The following is a 23,634-nucleotide window of genomic DNA, read 5'->3' as shown; positions in this document are numbered from 1 at the left end:
ACAACTTTGACATTCAAGTTTATATATTCCTGATTGTTGGAATTTGTCCCTCTTGGTAGCTGGCTGCCTTAGGTGTGATTGGAGGGTTTGCCCAGGCTTATATGCTATTTGGAAGCCCTGTCTCTTTACGATATTTGCAACTCTGTGTGTTAGTTTATGTGTGTAGTTCATGGTGCACCATCTGGCTCTTTCCTGTGTGGTGTTGTCATTGTGTGTGTTTGTTGAGTGTGTTTGTAAGTTTTCAGCTTGTGAGTTCACTTGTATGCTCGAAATGTTGTGTTTGTTTTGCATTTGTGTTTTTATTTTTTGATTGAGCCTGTGTACCATATGTGTGTCATACCCATTGTTCCTGCGCAAACTGCCCACCAGAGCGTTGTTTCACCATGTATCAGCATTATCCTTAATTTATGAGCATGAGAGTAGATGGATGGGCATTCCATTTCGGGAATCGTTAGGAAATTCAATATTCAGAGATTCAGCGTCGAAAGTGTACCTACAATGCCAAATTTCAGGTATTACCTCTCACCATGGACAACGCAGTAGCCGACAGCCTTCACTTAACGACCGAGAGCAGTGGCGACTGCTTAGGGTTACCAGTGCTAACAGGCAAGCAACACGGAGTGAAATAAACGTAGAAATCAATGTGGGAATAGCGCATCTGTTAGGATAGTGTGGCGAAATTAGTCTTTAATGGACTAAGGGAGCAGAAGACCGACGCGAGTGCCTTTGCTAACAGCACGACGACGCCTGCAGCGCCTCTCCTGGGGTTGTACCGTGTTAGTTGGGCTCTAGACGACTGGAAAAGCGTGGTCTGGTCAGATGTGGCCCGATTTCTGTTGGTGACAGCTGATAGGGTTCGAGTGTGGCTCGGACCCCACGAAGTCATGGACCTAAGATAGCAATAAGGCGCTGTGCAAGCTGGTGGTAGTTCGGTAACGGTGCAGGCTGCGTTTACGTGGAATGGACTGGATAGTCTGGGCCAACTGAACCGATAAATGACCGGAAATGTTTATGTTCAGCTATTTGGAGACCATTTGCAGCCATTCATGGACTTCATGTTCACTAACAACGATGTCACGTTACCGGGACGCAATTTCTCGCTTTGGTGTGAAGTACATTCTGGACAGTTTGAGGGAATCATATAGACACCCAGATAGTCCGACATGAATCCGATCGAAAATATATGGAACTTTATCGGGAGGTCAGTTCGCGTACAACATCCTGCACTGGGAACACTTTCGATATTACCGACGGCAATAGAAGCGGTATGGCTCAGTATTTCTGCAAGGGACTTCCGACAACTTGTTGAGTCCATGCCACGACGAGCTGCATCACTACGCTTAGCAAAAGGTACGACACGATATTCGGAGGTGTCCCATTACTATTGTCATCTGAGTGTAAGTCCAACTGTGAAATGAATAATATAGAGACTGACTTGTTGTTTCTTCACCGCAGCCAGATGGAAGGAGTGCCGTTCTGCGGCTTGTACCGCTTCCGGGAGCCGATGCTGCTGGTGAGGGATGCCGACCTGGTGAGAACGATGCTCGTCAGGGACTTCCCATCCTTCCACGACAACAACGTGCAGACCAACGAAGACGTCGACCCCATATTCGCCAGGAACCCGTTCGTGCTTAAGGGCGAGAAGTAAGTACCTCTAGTTCAATAATGTAGTGAATTACATGCTGAGACATCCCTTCCTACTGTGGAGGTCACCTTACCGTACTTTCAGGAAATTAGAATCGAGAAGCAGACCAGGGTGAACACGAAATCCACGAAACTATTTCTGAAGTTGTTGGGGGATATTTTCTGAGAATGGTTGGTTGATTTGTGGGAGGGGACCAAACGGCGAGGTAATCGGTCCCATCGGATTAGGGAAGGTTGGAGAACTTTGTCGGCCGTTTCGTTTCAAAGGAACCAACGCGGCATTTGCCTGAAGGAGTTCAGAGAAATCGCGTAAAACCTAAATGAGGATGGCCGGACAGGGGTTTGAACGCTCGTCCTGCCGCATGCAAATACACTGTCCTACCCACTGCGCCACCTCGCTCGGTTTCTGTGAAGGTAGGTATAAGAGAGCCATACTCTGTAATGACTCGTTACCGAGTAAGTGCATATAGTTTCATTTATTACCTCTATGCACCTTTACATCTGCATTGCTCTGAAAATATTCGAACAACAGTGTGAATGTCCACGGTACGCACTGCTTGCTGATTTTCTGCTAAGGAGCGAACTTGGTCTCTTCACTCACGTTATTTCCTGTTAATAAAAGTAATTTCCTCTTCACTCTTCATCCTCAAGCTTGCATTCGGTATCACTCCTTTCCTTGGTTTTCTGACAGCATCAGTTGTACGTCAACAGCGTTACCCACCAGTACGGATAGAGTAGTCGATGAAGTGTTGGCCGATATGTACTTCGTGTATGAGTTCACTGGATACACTGGAAAAGCGGCATAGCGGTACTGCGCTATGTTCCTGCAGCGACGTACACTCCTGGAAATGGAAAAAAGAACACATTGACACCGGTGTGTCAGACCCACCATACTTGCTCCGGACACTGCGAGAGGGCTGTACAAGCAATGATCATACGCACGGCACAGCGGACACACCAGGAACCGCGGTGTTGGCCGTCGAATGGCGCTAGCTGCGCAGCATTTGTGCACCGCCGCCGTCAGTGTCAGCCAGTTTGCAGTGGCATACGGAGCTCCATCGCAGTCTTTAACACCGGTAGCATGCCGCGACAGCGTGGACGTGAACCGTATGTGCAGTTGACGGACTTAGAGCGAGGGCGTATAGTGGGCATGCGGGAGGCCGGGTGGACGTACCGCCGAATTGCTCAACACGTGGGGCGTGAGGTCTCCACAGTACATCGATGTTGTCGCCAGTGGTCGGCGGAAGGTGCACGTGCCCGTCGACCTGGGACCGGACCGCAGCGACGCACGGATGCACGCCAAGACCGTAGGATCCTACGCAGTGCTGTAGGGGACCGCACCGCCACTTCCCAGCAAATTAGGGACACTGTTGCTCCTGGGGTATCGGCGAGGACCATTTGCAACCGTCTGCATGAGGGGGGCTACTGTCCCGCACACCGTTAGGCGGTCTTCCGCTCACGCCCCAACATCGTGCAGCCCGCCTCCAGTGGTGTCGCGACAGGCGTGAATGGAGGGACGAATGGAGACGTGTCGTCTTCAGCGATGAGAGTCGCTTCTGCCTTGGTGCCAATGATGGTCGTATGCGTGTTTGGCGCCGTGCAGGTGAGCGCCACAATCAGGGCCGACACCCGGCATCATGGTGTGGGGAGCGATCTCCTACACTGGCCGTACACCTCTGGTGATCGTCGAAGGGACACTGAATAGTGCACGGTACATCCAAACCGTCATCGAACCCATCGTTCTACCATTCCTAGACCGGCAAGGGAACTTGCTGTTCCAACAGGACAATGCACGTCCGCATGTATCCCGTGCTACCCAACGTGCTCTAGAACGTGTAAGTCAAGTACCCTGGCCAGCAAGATCTCCGGATCTGTCCCCCATTGAGCGTGTTTGGGACTGGATGAAGCGTCGTCTCACGCAGTCTACACGTCCAGCACGAACGCTGGTCCAACTGAGGCGCCAGGTGGAAATGGCATGGCAAGCCGTTCCACAGGACTACATCCAGCATCTCTACGATCGTCTCCATGGGAAAATAGCAGCCTGCATTGCTGCGAAAGGTGGATATACACTGTACTAGTGCCGACATTGTGCATGCTCTGTTGCCTGTGTCTATGTGCCTGTGGTTCTGTCAGTGTGATCATGTGATGTATCTGACCCCAGGAATGTGTCAATAAAGTTTCTCCTTCCTGGGACAATGAATTCACGGTGTTCTTATTTCAATTTCCAGGAGTGTATTTTTATATCTGCAACTTGTAACACCCCTTCACTCACTGAATAACGAAGACAGAATTTAGACAGTATCTAACTGCAACTGCAGTTTACTCGAAAACGGCGAGTTTGTTGCAATCTACACAAATACTTTAATTGTGAATAAAAACTTTAGTTGTATTTGTCTTTATGGACCGAAGCTCTCAACAATGGTCGACCGGAGACGTTCCGTAATCTGCAGAAAGTTCTGAATTGTTTTGTTTTGCACTCATCATGCGGAACTAGTAATTTTTCAAATAAATGTAACATTGACCTTTTTAATTCTTTCATTCGTCCTTATTTCCTTTAACGTGTAACATTTAAAGCAGCTCTTTCTACTACGTCTGCTCAGCCTCCGCTTTACACACTTCTACTGTCCGCTCTGCTAGCACGTGAACAATAACTTTATTACGATCACATCGCCCGCCAAAACATCCGACACTAACAAAGTAGAATAAAAATTACACTCATGCTCATAAATTAAGGATAATGCTGGTACATGGTGAAACAACGCTCTGGTGGGCAGTTTGCGGGTTTAAATCACCTCGGCGTATGTCCATGCGGTGCATTTGACATGCGGTCGTCGCACGGTGGCGTTGGCAGCAGTCGGCATATGCAGAGGTGTGTTGATGCATGTCCGAGTACGGTGCAGACGTTTTCAGACGTGCAAATGGTGACTGTGTCTTTAAAATGGCTCAAAGAACCCATATTGATGACGTTATGAGGGGTAGAATACTAGCGTGACTGGAGGCTAGTCAAACATAGCAGGTCGTAGCACGGGCCCTCCTTGTGCCACAAAGTGTGATCTCAGGATTATGGCAACAATTCCAGCAGACAGGAAACGTGTCCAGGCGCTACAGTACGGGATGTCCACAGTGTACAACACCACAAGAAGACCGATATCTCACCACCAATGCCCGCACATGGCCACGGAGTACTGCAGGTAGCCTTGCTCTGGACCTTACCGCAGCCACTAGAACAGTTGTCTCCAGACGCACAGCCTGCAGACGACTGAACAGACATGGTTTATTCGCCCGGAGACCTGCAAGGTGCATTCCACTGACCTCTGGTCACAGGAGAACCCGTAAAGCCTGGTGTCAAGAATACAGTACATGGTCATTGGAACAGTGGTCCCAGGTTATGTTCACGGACAAGTCCAGGTATAGGCTGAGCAGTGATTCTCGCCGGGTTTTCAGTTGGTGTGAACCAGGAACCCGATACCAACTCCTTAATGACCTTGAAAGGGACTTGTATGGAGGTCGTGGTTTGATGGTGTGGGGTGGGATTGTGATTCTTGCACGTACACCCCTGCATGTCTTTGACAGAGGAACTGTATAACGGGTCAGGTGTATTGGGACGTCATTTTGCCCCATCGAGATGCCATCTTGGAGGAGTACCTTGAAACAGAAGATATCAAGCAGATGGAGTGACCTGCCTGTTCTCCGGACCTACTCCCCATCTAGCACATCTGGGATGCTCTCGGTCGCGCATTTCTGCACGTCTTCAAACCCCTACGACACTTCAGAAGCTCCGAAAGGCACTGGTGCAAGAATGGGAGGCTTTACCCCAGCAGCTGCTTGACCACCTGATCCAGAGTATGCCAACCCGGTGTGCGGCCTGTGCACTTGTGCATGGCCGATCATATCCCTATTGATGTCGGGGTACATGCCCAGGAAACAGTGGCGTTTCGTAGCACATGTGTTTCGGGACGGTTTTCTCAACTTATCACCAATACCGTGGACTTACAGATCTGTGTCCTGTGTGTTCCCTATGTGCCTATGCTGTTAGCACCAGTTTTGTGTAGTGCTACGTTGTGCCGCACCACACTCTGCAATTATCCTTAATTTATGAGTAAGAGTGTATATCGAGGGCTACAATAAGTGGCTCATCGTTTTCAGAGCTCTGTATTTTCCAAAGTATTATAAATGCATACAAAGTCCAGTCGCATTAATTTGACCACCGCATATGTTCGACGTCACCCTGAAATAACTACTCGCAGGCGGCAGGAGGCTTAACTCCAGTGGATGCTATATAAACCATTTCGAGGCATGGAAAACACGGCAGTTGTAATCGTAATGCGATAACGGAGCAATATATGTGAACTGCGATGTGGGCTGATTATTGGCTTTCCGGCCGAGGATGGAAACATTTCCGAAACGGCTATGTTTGTAAACTTTTCGCTTTCCAACCGTGATTACAGTATTCCCTGCGTGGCAAAATGGCGGTATCCAAAACTGGCGCCTGGACAATTGTGGTGCAGCTCGGGCCGTAGATGACAGTTGAACGACGGCTACGGAGATGTGTACCGGCGAATAGCCGTGCAACAGTTGAGCATCTGACCGCTCAGATGACCTAATGGGCTACCAACAGTGTCTCCTCAATGAACACTCAGCGGACGTTGCCGCATATGTTCCTCCGAAGCAGGCGCATGGTTCATGAACCCATGCTGAATTATGTTCAAGGCTGGAATTTGCCCGCCAATACCACAAATAAACGTCCACTGAGTGGCGACACATGGCCTCTTCAGATGCTCCATTGGACAACTGGCGGTAGGTGCGTACAGCTTGAATCGTCTGTATGCAAACACCCTGCAACAGCTTTACCTTGTGGGCGACGTTTTCGTAGCTTTCCCTGGGTTATATCGTCATTCGGAAAGGCACAGTTGATCAACGTAGGTATTCACCTATCTTTGGCGACCATGTTCACCCCTACATGGAGTTTGTTTTCCCTCAGCTTAGTGGCATCTACCTCCAGGTCAGCGCGTCGTGTCTCAAAGCCAGCCCTGACGTGCGTGGTTCGTAAAGCACCAGGATGATTTTACCATACTGCCCCGACCACCAATCTCCCCGGATTTAAACCCAGTCGAGAATCTACGGACCATCTCGATCTGGCTGAAGCACCATGGATCCTCAAACGAGAAACCTACAACAGCTGGCCACGCCACTGAAGTCGGTATGGATCTACATCCAAGTCGGTACTTCCATACTTCATTGACTCTCTTCCTGCACATCTTTCAGCGCTCCGCGTTACAAAAGGTGGTTATTCATGCTTTTTACAGTTGGCCACATTAATATGACTGCACAGTATTCCCACTGCTCCCCCCGCTACAAGACAACGGAGGTTACTCACCAGATAGGCCTCGAATAATGAGTAAATAATTATATCATATGAAGATTTGCCTTTTATTTATACTACGTCATGAGCACTAGCAGTGCAGCAATATGGACACCGATACCAGTGATGGCACCACGTGGCAAGATAAGACAGACGGCTCCACAAATAATAGATTTTCATCGGGAATATTTTCAAATAGTTCACTTGTCCTCTAAAGAAAACATACACTAGCAATTAAAACAATCCGATATCATCAGTTTCAAATGGCGGGAGGAGAGCCCTTATTCTTCTTCCCCATTCAATCTTGCCAACTCTGAGGGGATCCTACACGCAGATGTTCAAGCAGGAGATCATGTCTTACCGTTTCAGCAACTGCAGTTATCTCCAGTTTTTCAAGCTTTTTTGCGAAACGATGACTTATGATGCAATTAGACGACATTCTTTCAGTTTATGGCTGTTTCTATTGTATTTGCGGACAATGACCGAAAGTGAAGGATATGACAAACCCTGGAGTTGCCAGTTGTACTAAATGAAGTCCCTATGACTCTCTATGATCGCAAGTACAGAATATGTTTTAATTGGTCCATTTGTGACTATTTTGTAATTAACTTTAAAGTTTAGGAAGAGTAAATAAACTGATACACGAGCCAAAGAAATTCCCTTAAATAAGTTAACAGATTGTCACTATACAGAAGCGCTTACAACGTACAAGGTCGTCCAAGCGACTATACCTGCCTTTCCCTCTAACAGCGCACCTCTGCACATGCAGTAGTTTCACCCCTCCCTTTCTGCTCCCTTCTGTCACCATCTCATCCGTGGTGATCGCGGGATTAGTTTCCGAACAAACAAGTGACCACCAAGTGTTCGATATCCAAAAAAATAGCAATCAAAATGTTACGAATCTCGACCTTGAACTTACCTGAGTGTCGAAAACTTCAAAATCCTTGATACCATTTCAGGGAGTGAAACGTTAAAGGATAAAACACACAGATCGGAAGGACATGTACAACCTGTACAGTCTACAGCGCACAGCCCCAAAGGTTGAAGGACATGAGATGTAAATGGTAACTGAGAAGAGATGGAGACAGAGTTGTTGCCTATCTTTCCTGTTATTCAGCCTGTATACTGAGGAGTCAGTGAAGAAATTAGGGATGATTTCAGAAGGAAATAAAACTTGTTTGTATTATTCAGCTGAAAAAAAGGTGAAAATTTTTACAATTACACTAATTTTTTCTCAAATGAAATTTCTAGATAAACGTTCAATTTACTATGCTTCCCATAAGACGAATATTGGTCACTAGCACGAAGTTTAAGAAGGAAGTTATGTTTAGACGCACTGTATCATGTGGCAATAAATGAGTATCGGAAATTTCTGTATGTACAGTCTTAGCATAAAATGCTTCTTTCCCAGCTCTTCAGTTTGTAAAGCTTAAACTGGTTATTACTTCTGACTCCACTTACAAATCGGAACCCTGGAAAGCTGTACATTGCTAGTCATTAATATTGCACTACCATGATGGCGTCTTGCGTCGTGAAACTGGCATGCATGCATTTATACGAGGCCGTTCAATAGCTAATGCAACCCATTTTTTCGAAAGCTGACTTATCTTATTCAGGTTTCCAATACGTCAGATTTGTCCTCACTCTTTTGGTTACAAAACCCTATTTCTCAACATAATCTGCGTTCAATGCGACGGCCTTACGTCACCTTATTAGGAGGGCCTGCATGCCCATCTGGTACCATTTTACTGGTCGGCGACGGAGGGCACGTGTTGCTGCATCAATAACCTCCCTATAATCCACGTTTTGCTTCCCGCGGAGTGCATTCTTCAGTCATTCTCTTTGCCCTTTATGGTTTGGTAGTCGGCGAGGAACCCGGATGGCACACATCTCTGAGTAGCCCAACTGCCAGACGAATGTCTAAGCACTGCCAACGGCAACCTCCACAAGTGCAGCAAGGTGTCCGCACGTTCCAACATTGCAGGAGTCACAACTGTGTGTGATCGGCTCGCACGTAGGAGATCTGACAGGTTTCCGCGATCTTGTTGCGATGATAACAGACAGCTCGCCCTACGACTCACCGTGCTTTTGTTCACTGCCAAGTCACCGTAGACATTCTGCAAACGCCTGTGAATGTCTGAGATGCTCTGATTTCCCGCGATATTTCACATTTTTTTCAACCGAAATTGGTTGAGAAAAAAAGTGAGTTGCATTATTTACTTAATGATCCTCCTAAATTATTACACTACTGGCCATTAAAATTGCTGCACCACGAAGATGACTTGCTACAAACGCGAAATGTAACCGACAGGAAGAAGATGCTGTGATATGCAAATGACTAGCTTTTCACAGCATTCACACAGGGTTGGCGCCGGTGACGACACCTACAACGTGCTGACATGAGCAAAGTTTCAAACCAATTTCTCATACACAAACAGCAGTTGACCGGCGTTGCCTGGTGAAACGTTGTTGTGATGCCTCGTGTAAGGAGCAGAAACGCGTAACATCACGTTTTCGACTTTGATAAAGCTCGGATTGTAGTCTATCGCGATTGTGGGTTATCGTATCGCGACATTGCTGCTCGCGTTGGTCGAGATCCAATGACTGTTAGCAGAATATGGAATCGATGGGTTCAGGAGGGTAATACGGAACGCCATGCTGGATCCCAAAGGCCTCGTATCACTGGCAGTCGAGATGACAGACATCTTTTCCGCATGGCTCTAACGGACCGTGCAGCCACGTCTCGATCCCTGAGTCAACATGTGGAGACGTTTGCTAGACTGCACGAACAGTTCGACGACGTTTGCAGCAGCATGAACTATCAGATCGGAGAAAATGGCTGCGGTTACCCTTGACGCTGCATCACAGACAGGAGTGTCTGCGATGGTGTACTCAACGACGAACCTGAGTGCACGAATGGCAAAACGTCTTTTCGGATGAATCCAGGTTCTATTTACAGCGCCATGATGGTCGCATCCGTGTTCGGCGACATCGCTGTGAACGTACATTGGAAGCGTGTATTCGACATCGCCATACTGGCGTATCACCCGACGTGATGGTATGGTGTGCTATTGGTTACACGTCTCGGGGACCTCTTGTTCGCAGTGACGGCACTTTGAACAGTGGACGTTACATATCAGATGTATTACGACCCGTGGCTCCACCCTTCATTCTATCCCTGCGAAACCCTACATTTCAGCAAGATAATGCACGACCGCATGTTCCAGGTCCTGTAGGGGCCTTTCTGGATACAGAAAATGTTCGACTGCTGCCCTGGCCAGCACATTATCCAGATCTCTCCAACTGGAAACGTCTGGTCAATGGTGGTCGAGCAACTGGCTCGTCACAAGACGCCAGTCACTACTCTTTATGAACTGTGGTATCGTGTTGAAGCTGCATGGGCAGTTGTACCTGTTCACGCCATCCAAGCTCTGCTTGACTCAATGCCCAGGCGTATCAAGGTTGTTATTACGACCAGAGGTGGTTTTTATGGGTACTGATTTCTCAGGATCAATGCACCCAAATTGCGTGAAAATGTAATCACATGTCAGTTCTAGTATAATATATTAGTCCAATGACTACCCGTTTGTCATCTGCATTTCTTCTTGGTGTAACAATTTTAATGGCCAGTAGTGTATTGACATTTCAGTGCAACCACACTAAGTACGTTGGAGTGTACGTGGAAACATTACACAACATGTTTGTCGTTCAGAAATCGCATTAGGATGTGGTTGTTCGTGAGAGGCAGTGTTGTACCTCTGGTAAGAAGGAGAAACGTCTATATCTCCAATGAAATAACTCCGTGGTTGACAGATTCCAGCGGCGAGGGGCAGCGCTGCCATCCTGGAGCCAGTCACACTTGACAACAAGCAGAACGTACCTACGAAACAAACAACACGACGAGCACTTGGTCCTCGAGAGAGAACTACGACTGCCTGGCGGTTAGCCCCTACCACTCGGCTCTCTGAAGCGTGAATCACGAAGAGAATACCAACAGTGGAAATTTGTGCAGGACAGAGACTCGAACCTGGATTTACCACTTATACAAGCGGTCGCTTTAACGACTTTGGCCATCAGTACACCACTGACGGGCAGACTCAAACTTCCGTTTCTCGTCGTTCCTGCGTCACAACATGTACTCGTATACACATTCTATGATTACCGTACGGAGGCAGGGGGGGGGGCATTTTAATTGAAAGCCGCTGCCCGGTATCAGCGAATAAATACGACATTGCAGTGAGTGTGCTGTTAAGAATAGCGATGCCATGTTTCTTCAGACAGTCACTGCAATATCGCTTTTGAAGTTGTTCATATAGAAAAGGTAACAGTAACCACAAGGCAGTTGTCTGAACAATGGTAGCAGAAGTACTAAGGGCAACTAAAATAATCAGAAAAGCAGAAATGACAAAACACGATTTCCAAATTTTCTTTTAGAAACGCGTATTTAGGAGTAATACCTCAGTTTAAGATTTACATAGTCTGAAAAGTAGATAAAGAGGCAGTAGTGTCAATCCAATAGACGTAGAGGAAGTGGTCCAAATTTCGGTTGGGGTCTAAATTTGGGCTAGCCAGATATTTGGTAATGGGATGTCCTTGAGCCTAGCAGAATCAGTGTAAAATAGTGCTTCAGGTCACTTCAATTGTTCTGTAAGCCGCCACGACAGTTCATTATCGCATGGGATTGTAGTCAACATGAAGTCCATTTTGACCATCTCGAAACATTTGCAAGCATGCATTTGTTATTTTTTCTTGCAGTTTATGTGTTTCCGAATAGTCTTCTTCTAGTATGTCTTGTTAAAAGTAAACTCAGCTTTTAGAATGTCTTTAGTTTTAAGAAATATAATTTATGGTTGTTTTGTAATAAACCTAAAAAAATACGTTGTAGTAATGGTATAAAGTCGAGCCATTACGTATGGTCTCTATTTGAGCTATAGCCAATTTTTTGATCATTTTGTCAATATGACTGTCCTGTGCCGTTTTTGTTCTCGAACACTGAGAACAAAGTCAAAATATATCCTGCACGGAAAGGGGAAAAATAGAACGAAATAACTAAACAGATATGGCCAAGGCGATTAGTGCAGTCATAGATGAAACTATAAGGACAAACCTCTCAAAGGATTCCCATCCACATCACGTAGTACTATTCTAGTAGTATCTGTCAGCCACTTCATTTATTTGCCTCAGCCAAACAGATCTGCGTCATCGGTTGTTAGTACTTACGACTGACAACATTGCTCCTGTTCTATTGGCAAATAAAGTAAATGAATGGGCAAGGGCTGGTAAAAAACATTTATATTTTTATGACTTTTGTTCTAGAGAATGGTATGTTTGACGTTATGTGAACACATTTTTTTAGAATCCACGATGATTTATGAAATAAATGCTACATTATTTTTTCATCATTTTATAAAATGTTTCTAACATTTTCTTCTAGAAACAAATTATTTTTCTTTCATTTTACTGGTTTTCTTTTTTCAATCATATCTATGTATTTTTAAGACTGGCTCAAATGTAGATCACATCTCTAAGTTGGGTCAAATTCCAACATTTCTTTAAATCCAAAATATGGAAAAACAGTGAGAGTATGTTACATTTCACCATAATTGTACAGGGCAGGACGCTTCAAAGTATTGTTTATTGCGATTTACTTTAATTTATTTTCATCAGAACGTAACTTATGTCTTAAAAGGTAAATTGCAGACAAATTTAGACCGCTTCCAGTAGTTGAAACGTTTAGTCTGGCCGGGAGCATTTTAAGGAATAGGTATAACCCTACGAGGACAATTCGTGAGAGTAAAATTTTCCGTGTTAACAGTCTCTGCAAAGCAAGTTGTTAGGAAACAGCGAATACATCACAATACATGTAAAAAAAATGGAAAAGGCTACATATAGATGCTAAATGAAACGGTTTTGTTCGAAACAGCATTGTCTGTGTTACTAAGAAGCACAATGCATGTTCCTTCGGTCACGCATGTTCGAAGAAACATAGCATCGCACTTGTTAATAACACGGGTACTGCTATTCCGTATTTATTCGACTGTACCAGGCCCTCTACTCTCAACAAATATGTCCTCCCTGGACAGGGACATAGGTTACGTACAAGTGCAGCTTGTTACACATGAGTGACTACCTATGGAAGTGAGGGTATGGTCAAGATTCGTGCACGGATAGCCGAAGTAGTTGCCGGCACGGTAGCTCAGCATGTCCGGTCAGAGAGCTGGCTGGCCTCTGTAACAAAAAAAACTGAGTGAAAGGTTCAATAACGAACTTCAACGGATCTCGTGTGACGTCTGCTATGAACAGATACAACGAAAAAAAGAAGCAGTTAAGGCCATCGCTCGCGTAAAGTGGGAAATCCACGTTCAAATCCCGCTCCGGTACAAATTTTTGCTGTCCTCATTCCAATATACAGCCGACGGTGCTTCATATTCGCAATTGGGAATACATTTTCTGAAACTATTTTGGATGTCAAATGAGTAATGTGGCAAGCCTTCATCTATTACCGTAGTAGAATCGTTCCGAAAGACCTCCCATGAAACCCACAGAATTTCCGTTCATAAATAAAGGCTGTGGATAGTACCAATTCTAATATCCAGGAACACACACACGCTACAGAAACTGGAGTTGAGCCTAGCGAAGCAAAATTAGAAATGTTGACTTCCTTTTTCAAATGTTCCTTTACAACATAAGATACTGTGGTACCGCTACATTTTAATTTTCACATCACTGTAATGATGAGAGATATACAATAATACTAGAGCCACTACCGTCGAGGAACGGCTGAAGTTGCTAAAATGGAAAAATGTTCCAGAGCCTGACGGAATCGCCATATAATTCTGCACAGAATCCACGGTTAATTTAGCGTCTCTTTTAACCTTAACATACCGTAGATACCTCGAACAAAAAACTGTGCTTAGCTGTTGGAAGGAAACACATATTAGACCTTTCTGTAAGAAGGAAAGCAGAACAGATCAGCGAATCTACTGTACAATATTAGACTCTTAGAACATTTACGGAGTCCAAACGTTATGAGTTATGTCGAACAGAAGGGCTTCCTCGTGGCTGATTTGTATGGGTTCCGGAAACGTTGGTCGTGCGGAAGCGAAATCGCACTTTTCACATGTGATGTCCTGTCAGTCCGGATCAGTGCAACTTATGTCCACGAATCAACTCTGTTTTAGAAGGCATCGCTCGTGAGAAACTCAGCTTGCCTCACATGATATACTGCGAACTAAGGACGAAGGGCAACGAGCAGATTCCGTATTTCTAGATTTCCGGAGAGCAATTGACATGGTGCCCTACTGCATATTGTTGATGAATACAGGGCCCCAGGTATGTGTATGGCTAGAAAACTCCTTAAGTAATACATCCCAGTGTGTTGTCCTAGACAGCGAGTGTTCATCATAGACAAGGGTTGGGTTGTTTGGGGGAAGAGATCAAACAGCGAGGTCATCAGTCTCATCGGATTAGGAAAGGATGGGGAAGGACATCGGCCGTACCCTTTCAAAGGAACCATCCCAGAATTTGCCTGGAGTGATTTAGGGAAATCACGGAAAACCTCAATCAGGATGGCCGGACGCGGGATTGAACCGTCGTCCTCCCGAATGCGAGTCCAGTGCCACCTCGCTCAGTCCATAGACAAGGGTATCGTCAGGAGGGCACCAGGTAAGTGTTATATGCTGCTATTATTTTGTGTATACATAAATGATCCGACAGACAGGGTGGGCAACAATTTCTGGTTGTTTGCTGATGATGTCGTGGTGTACGGTAAGGTGTGGGAGGACGCAAGATACTTATATAAAATTTTTACTTGGTGTAATGAATGGTAGCTAGCTCCAAACGTGAAAAAAATCAAATTAATGTGGATGAGTAGAAAAAAGAAACCCATAATGTTCGGATAGAGCAATATGGACGTAATGTGCAAAGTGATATAAAATTGAACGAGTATGCAAGGATTGTAATAGGGAAGAGTAATTGTCGACTTAGGTTTATTGGGAGAATGTTGGGAAAGTGTGGTTCATCTGTAAAGGAGACCGGGTTCCGGGTTCGATTCCCGGCGGGGTCAGGGATTTTCTCTGCCTCGTGATGACTGGGTGTTGTGTGATGTCCTTAGGTTTGTTAGGTTTAAGTAGTTCTAAGTTCTAGGAGACTGATGACCATAGCTGTTAAGTCCCATAGCGCTCAGAGCATTTTTTTTTTCTTTTTTGTGAAGGAGACCGCATACAGGACCCTCATGTGACCTATTCTTGAGTACTGCTCGAGTGTTTGGGATACGTATCAGGTCGGATTCAAGGAAGAAATCGAAAAAATTGAAAGGGGGCTGTTAGGATTGTTACCGGTAGGTTCGAACAACGCGCAAGTGTTAAGGAGACGGTTCAAATGGCTCTGAGCACTATGGGACTTAACATCTGTGGTCATCAGTCCCCTAGAACTTAGAACTACTTAAACCTAACTAACCTAAGGACAACACACACATCCATGCCCGGGGCAGGATTCGAACCTGCGACCGTATCGGTCACGCGGTTCCAGACTGAAGCGCCTGGAACCGCACGGCCACAACGGCCGGCTGGAGACGGTTCGGAAACTAAAATGGAAATCCCTGGAGGGAAGACGACGTTCTTTTCGTAAAACACTGTTGAAAAAATTTAGAGAACCGACATTTGTAACTGAGTTCACAACGACTCTAATGCCACCAAGATGAATTTTGCGTTAGGACGAAAAAGATAAGATACGAGCAATTAGGGCTCATACGGAAGCATGTAAATAGTCGATTTTTCCTCGCTTTGTTTGTGATTATAACAGGAAAGGAAATGATTGGTTGTGATACACGGTACCCTCCGTCACACACCATACGGTGGCTTGTGGGTTATGTATATAGAGATAGATGTTGAATCAAGTGGCCGCAGTATGCATCTCAGCCAGTTCACACCAATGTTTAATAAGAATGATGTGGAGTGTCAAACGAAATTTCGTCTGCACTTCAGTTTTCTTGGTGGGGAGGTTGCAGCACATTGTTATGACACACTCTTCAGACAGTCTGAATTGTCGGAGTGCCGACACAGAGTCGTCAGTGGTCGGATGCGATTACTATTTGCCATTGCATTTCCGGATGGTAATATTGTCCAGACAAGCAGCCAACAAGATCATCAGATGCCGATAAAATTCTTCTGGGTCTGTGACCGCACAGCCATTGTGTAAAATTTACGACGTTTCTGTCACAGTTTGCAAAGAAAACAAACGTCATGAGGAAGGCCACTTGCATAATGGGCGAGATATCGAAAGTTTTACACTCTGGAAATGCAGTCACTGACCTAAAGGAATTTTATTTGACTGTGCAAATGTCGCGGAAGCCTATGCTGACAGTTGAGATCATTAACTGTTTCTCCAAGTAACCGTCAAATATTTACCGACATGCTTTTGCTTGTAGCACTCATTTAAAATATCTCAAAATGGCGCCTAAGTAGTAGGATCATGTGGTCTGGAGACTGACTTAGTAAGCTGCCAAAAGAGTGTCTTGAGGTCAGGAGAAGTAAGTGAGGTCGAGCTCTTGCTGTGAGGTTTCAAGGAAAAGCCTGGTACATCATAGCGAAGGACCATTTACGGTTAGCACACAACCGTTCTCATATGCACTCCAACGTACTTAGTGCGGTTGCACTGAAATGTTAATACACTACTGGCCATTAAAACTGCTACACCAAGAAGAAATGCAGATCATCAACAGATATTCATTGGGCAAATATATTATACTAGAAATGACATGTGATTACATTTTCAAGCAATTTGGGTGCATAGATCCTGAGAAATCAGTACCCAGAACAACCAACTCTGGCCGTAATAACGGTCTTGATACGCCTGGGCAGTAAGTCAGAGCTTGGATGGCGTCTACAGGTACAGCTGCCCATGTAGCTTCAACACGGTACCACAGTACATCAAGAGTAGTGACTGGCGTATTGTGACGAGCCAGTTGCTCGGCCACCATTGACCAGGCGTTTTCAATTGGTGAGAGATCTGGAGAAGGTGCTGGCCAGGGCAGCAGTCGAACATTTTCTGAATAAAAAAAGGCCCGTACAGGACCTGGAACATGCGGTTGCGCATTATCCTCCTGAAATGTAGGGTTTCGCACGGATCGAATGAAGGGTAGAGCTACGGGTCGTAACACATCTGAAAAGTAACGTCCGCTGTTCAAAATGCCGTCAATGCGAACAAGAGGTGACCGAGACGTGTAACCAATGGCACCCCATACCATCACGCCGGGTGATACGCCAGTATGGCGATGACGAATACACGCTTCCAATGTGCATACACCGCGATGTCGCCTAACACGGATGCGACCATCATGATGCTGTAAACGGATCCTGGATTCATCCGAAAAAATGACGTTCTGCCATTCGTGCACCCAGGTTCGTCGTTGACTATACTATCGCAGGTGCTCCTGTCTGTGATGTAGCGTCAAGGGTAACCGCAGGCATGGTGCTGCTGTAAACGTTGTCAAACTTTTTGTGCAGATGGTTGTTGTCTTGCAAACGTTCCCATCTGTTGACTCCGAGATCGAGATGTGGGTGCACGATCCGTTACAGCCATGCGGATAAGATACCTGTCAACTCGACTGCTAGTGATACGTGGCCGTTGGGATCCAGCACGGCGTTCCGTATTACCCTCCTTAAACCACCGATTCCATATTGTGCTAACAGTCATTGGATCTCGACCAACGCGAGCAGCAATGTCGCGATGCGATAAACCGCAACCGTGATAGGCTACAATTCGACCTTTATCAAAGTCGGAAACGTGATGGTTCGCATTTCTCCTCCTTACACGAGGCATAAGAACAACGTTTCACAAGGCAACGCCGGACCACTGCTGTTTGTGTATGAGAAGTCGGTAGGAAACTTTCCTCATATCAGGAGATTGTAGGTATCGCCACCGGCGCCAACCTTCTATGAATGCTCTGAAAAGCTAATCATTTGCGTATCACAGCATCTTCTTCCTGTCGGTAAATTTTGCATCTGTAGCTCGTCATCTTCATGGTGTAGCAATCTTAATGGCTAGTAGTGTATGAACTCATGAATCATAGTAAAACTTAATTCACATTGTAACGCTTATGTTAAAATACACTCCTGGAAATTGAAATAAGAACACCGTGAATTCATTGTCCCAGGAAGGGGAAACTTTATTGACACATTCCTGGGGTCAGATACATCACATGATCACACTGACAGAACCACAGGCACATAGACACAGGCAACAGAGCATGCACAATGTCGGCACTAGTACAGTGTATATCCATCTTTCGCAGCAATGCAGGCTGCTATTCTCCCATGGAGACGATCGTAGAGATGCTGGATGTAGTCCTGTGGAACGGCTTGCCATGCCATTTCCATCTGGCGCCTCAGTTGGACCAGCGTTCGTGCTGGACGTGCAGACCGCGTGAGACGACGCTTCATCCAGTCCCAAACATGCTCAATGGGGGACAGATCCGGTCTAGGAATGGTAGAACGATGTGTTCGATGACGATTTGGATGTACCGTGCACTATTGAGTGTCCCCTCGACGATCACCAGAGGTGTACGGCCAGTGTAGGAGATCGCTCCCCACACCATGATGCCGGGTGTTGGCCCTGTGTGCCTCGGTCGCATGCAGTCCTTATTGTGGCGCTCACCTGCACGGCGCCAAACACGCATACGACCATCATTGGCACCAAGGCAGAAGCGACTCTCATCGCTGAAGACGACACGTCTCCATTCGGGTGTTGGCCCTGTGTGCCTCGGTCGCATGCAGTCCTTATTGTGGCGCTCACCTGCACGGCGCCAAACACGCATACGACCATCATTGGCACCAAGGCAGAAGCGACTCTCATCGCTGAAGACGACACGTCTCCATTCGTCCCTCCATTCACGCCTGTCGCGACACCACTGGAGGCGGGCTGCACGATGTTGGGGCGTGAGCGGAAGACGGCCTAACGGTGTGCGGGACCGTAGCCTAGCTTCATGGAGACGGTTGCGAATGGTCCTCGCCGATACCCCAGGAGCAACAGTGTCCCTAATTTGCTGGGAAGTGGCGGTGCGGTCCCCTACGGCACTGCGTAGGATCCTACGGTCTTGGCGTGCATCCGTGCGTCGCTGCGGTTCGGTCCCAGGTCGACAGGCACGTGCACCTTCCGCCGACCACTGGCGACAACATCGATGTACTGTGGAGACCTCACGCCCCACGTGTTGAGCAATTCGGCGGTACGACCACCCGGCCTCCCGCATGCCCACTATACGCCCTCGCTCAAAGTCCGTCAACTGCACATACGGTTCACGTCCACGCTGTCGCGGCACGCTACCAGTGTTAAAGACTGCTATGGAGCTCCGTATGCTACGGCAAACTGGCTGACACTGACGGCGGCGGTGCACAAATGCTGCGCAGCTAGCGCCATTAGACGGCCAACAACGCGGTTCCTGGTGTGTCCGCTGTGCCGTGCGTGTGATCATTGCTTGTACAGCCCTCTCGCAGTGTCCGGAGCAAGTATGGTGGGTCTGACACACCGGTGTCAATGTGTTCTTTTTTCCATTTCCAGGAGTGTAGGTATCGAATATTCGTGATACGATGCAATTTGTCACAAGACGTGAAGTCTGGGGGTACGGGTAAATTCAAGCGTGGAATTTTGCTGGCGTGAAATGACAACCTCCACCGGGAAACAACGTCCTTGCTTACTGTTGGCTAAGAAAGGCTCTACTGCATATAGTAGCACAATAATTCATTACCTGTGACTGCCTAAAATGTTCGAGGCAGAAGCTCCCTTGTGTCATAGGGAACTCTTGCTTTCTTTGCTGGTATCGCTAACCTCTTCGTGATGTTCACAGTACGAAGTCGTATCGGTGTTGGCTGTCATCAGTTGTTGTTAAATAATTTTAAATATTTATTACATTGAATATCGGGATAATGGACAAATTAAACATTTGCAGTGATGATGGAAACAGCCAGTTGTTACGGAATATCACATTATGGGGTGAATGTACCAGCAACTGATATGTATAACTGAAATCAAAGAGAGGAGATATAAATTTTGTTTGAACAAGGATCTGTAGCATGATTTACAGACGGTAATAAAACGTAGCATCATCTAAAAACATTATGTGGTCTTTACTGCAGAGCTTCTACTCACTTTCCTGCAATTTTAATAGAATAACGCTACAACATCTTACCACGAAATTTTGCTATCGTCTGCTGCTAGAGGGACATCTTTAGAAGATATCATGGAAAGAGTCCTGTAGAAGACTTGGGCGAGCTCAACGGATTTGTACGTTTCCAACCACAGCCTTCGCGTGTACTGCTTGTCCTTTTCAACAAGACACTGGGGCACGTACTTGTTAACACACGGGGAACGTTGTAACACAGTAATATCATAACCAGTCTAAAATGCTTGTCAATCTTTAATGAACCTAATTCTTAAAAGTGGTTCAAATGGCTCTGAGCACTGTGGGACTCAACTGCTGTGGTCATCAGTCCCCTAGAACTTAGAACTACTTAAACCTAACTAACCTAAGGACATCACACACATCCATGCCCGAGGCAGGATTCGAACCTTCGACCGTAGCAGTCGCACGGTTCCGGACTGCGCGACTAGAACCGCGAGACCACCGCGGGTGGCCTTAAGTCTTTTCTGCCATCGTTAGACAGTATCTCTCTTGTTCGCCCACAGTTACGGGCTTCATTTCTTAAGTTTCATACGTGTCCTGTGTGGTTTTCCTTGAATGACTAAGCCTCATCTCCTGGTCCAGTAATAACTATCTTGTACTCAGGAACTTTTGTCGCATATTTTCTTGTCTCTTTACCATGTTCAGTCTTGTGAGCTTCATCATTCTGCGTGTTTATCAAAATATGTATATTTAATTAAGTCTGTAGTCGAACCTTGTTTAAGTGGAGAAGTGCTACTCCTTCCATTCTTAATGTATCGTCATGCCTTGTCTACTCCACTGTGTGCGTGAAGACAAGGTCAAAGTACGACTGTAGCAAAAGGTGAATACGATGCTGTAGGTGTAGTCAGGACAGGAAGCTGAGAAGAAAGCGATTTTACCGTTTCGTAATTTCTCTTTGGTTGGAGAGTGAGCGACGGATCTATAAGTAACTTAAGGTGTACGGCAGGGAAGGGACCCTCGTTGCTCATGTTGCAAATAAATAACTTTGCCAGCGATGCAAATAATAACCTCAGAAATTTTGCTGATTATCCGATTTCCAGTAATTAAATATAGTCTGAAAAAGGCTGTACAAATACTCAGTCAGATCTTCCCAAAATTTCAAAATGGTGGCATTATTATCGACTCGCTTTAAATGTTCAGAACTAAAAAAAAAAGAGTGGTATCCTGCGACAACAATACCAGTGAGTCACGACTGGAGTCAGTTCACTCATACAAATACCTGGGTATACATATTTACAGGGATACGAAATAGAATAATCACATAGGTTACATGAAGCAAGTGGTATACTTCGATTTGGTGGTAGGATGCTGGAAAAATGCAGTCTATAAATGAAATTTCGTACCCATCTCTGAAAATTGATCAACTGCCTGCAACCTATGCCAAATGGAGATATCAGGAAACATTTAACGTATCAAAAGTAGGGTAGCACGTATGGTCGCAGGTTTGTTTCATCCAAGTGGGTAAATATTTTATACAGGATGAAACACCTAAAACTTGCACCGTAAATATTGCGGAAAAGGAAAGTGCTACTGATGTGTCGTTTACACAGAATGGATTGCTATTCAGCGTCTCGCGTTTTTAACTAATAAACAGATTGCGATAATACTTGAAAAGGGTGTTTTTTGTGGAAACATACTCTTTTTAAATGGAACAATGTCTATTGACGTTAACAAACTAAAAGTAAGGTAAATTAGACTGTCCGTGGTGTTTATTGCAGGATTGTAGTGCGAGTCGCTTACGAGATATCATATTTTGAAAAGCTTCCACACTGATATTTTTTCTGCTATACAACCTTTGCAGTTGCTAGATACGATATTTTTATATTTGCTTACAATGTGCTTGTGTCGTTCAGGAGTCCATTGCGAGTTACAAATCAGTTAGTGTATGGCGGTTATAGTTTATCCCCTCCTTCCTACTTACAGCTATTGCCCAAGTAAGCGAAATCTTTTCTGAAGAGCTGAGAGGAGCAAGATTACAATAAACTTCCTAGTTCACTTAGCTTTTTATGTAGAGCTGGCTCCAGATCTTCTTGTCTAGGCTTCTGATTCTTTAAGCTGAAAATGTCGCGTTTTAGACCCTCACCGCTTGATTGATCTAAATAAATTTGAAGATTGTTGTCGCAGAATTTATGATGTTACGTTAATATATTTTGTCACATTCTAGTATATCACACAGTCTTTTGATTTTTCACATTAACAAAGCTGAAATTACATTCCAGAATGAGATTTTCACTCTGCAGCGTAGTGTGCGCTGACATGAAACTTCCTAGCAGGTTAAAACTGTGTGCCGCACCGAGAATCGAACGCGGGACCTTTGACTTTCGCGGGCAAGTGCTCTACCAACTGAGCTACCGCCACCCCGACCTCACGGCTTAACTTCTGCCAGTAACTGGTCTCCTACCTTCCATACTTCACAGAAGCTCTCGTGCGAATCAAGCAAGACTAGCACTCCTGAATGAAAGGGTATTGCGGAGACATGGCTTAGCCACAGCCTAGGAGATGTTTCCAGAATGAGATTTTCACTCTGCAGCGGAGTGTGCGCTGATATGATACTTCCTGGCAGATTAAAACTGTGTGCAGGACCGAGACTCGAACTCGTTTGGAAGGTAGGAGACGAGGTACTGGCGGAAGTAAAGCTGTGATTTACCAATGCAGAAAAATCTGACATGCTCATGGGGTATGGAGAGCGCAGGAAGAATGCAGTTCGGTCTTGAACAGTGCATGCGGCATGATATACCAATAGACGTCAACTATCTCCGTAATTATTTATCAACCTCTGAGACCAGTTACGTGAAAATGGTAATCTAACACCTAGACAACGTAACAGAAGGAAACAACTGACAACAGATGAGGGGGAAATTACTATTATTGCTGCTGTTGCAGCTAATTCGCAAGTTAGATCCCGCGCAATCGCACTAGGAAGTGCTAGGAAATGGCATGAGTCAGGCAGGTGTTGTACGCGTTCTTCATGGACATAGGTTCTGTCCCTATTACGTCTCTGTTTAACAACAACTGCATGGAAACGATTATGAGAATCATCTTAACTTCTGTACATGACCATTAATACAGGATACTCTAGATGTATTTTATATCTTGTTTACATATGAAGCCACATTTACCAATCATGGCCAAGTAAACCGCTGAAGCATACACTATTAGTTGGTTGACAATCCCCGTTGGTTTCGTCAGGTGTGGGATAGTGAACTACCAGGTCATAGGCCCGTGTTTCATAGATGGAACGCTGAACGTGACAAGTATCACAGCCTCCTAACAAATAATTTTCCACGTATGCTGGAAGGCGTTCCTCTGCAGACTAGGAGGAACCTTTCGTACCAACAAGAATTGTTGCCCAATCGATCGATTAGATGCAGAGGACCTGCACCTTTCCGGCCTGTTCCCCGGATCTGACGGTTGTAGACTTCCTTCTATGGGAAATCTGAAAGACATACCA

At 45.7% G+C, this 23,634-nt stretch overlaps 1 protein-coding gene across 1 annotated transcript in view; it reads left to right on the top strand.

The window, feature by feature from the left end:
• Positions 1–23,634, top strand: part of LOC126281385 (cytochrome P450 6j1-like) — a 134,396-nt gene that overhangs the window by 40,511 nt on the left and 70,251 nt on the right. Inside the window, exon 3 of the mRNA XM_049980309.1 lies at positions 1,456–1,644. Within this exon, the coding sequence (XP_049836266.1) occupies positions 1,456–1,644 (189 nt within the window). The remainder of the gene's footprint in view (positions 1–1,455; positions 1,645–23,634) is intronic.

The sequence above is a fragment of the Schistocerca gregaria genome, chromosome 7 (genome assembly GCF_023897955.1).
Source record: "Schistocerca gregaria isolate iqSchGreg1 chromosome 7, iqSchGreg1.2, whole genome shotgun sequence".
NCBI lineage: Eukaryota > Metazoa > Arthropoda > Insecta > Orthoptera > Acrididae > Schistocerca > Schistocerca gregaria.
This window is presented reverse-complemented; position numbering and strand designations above follow the sequence as displayed.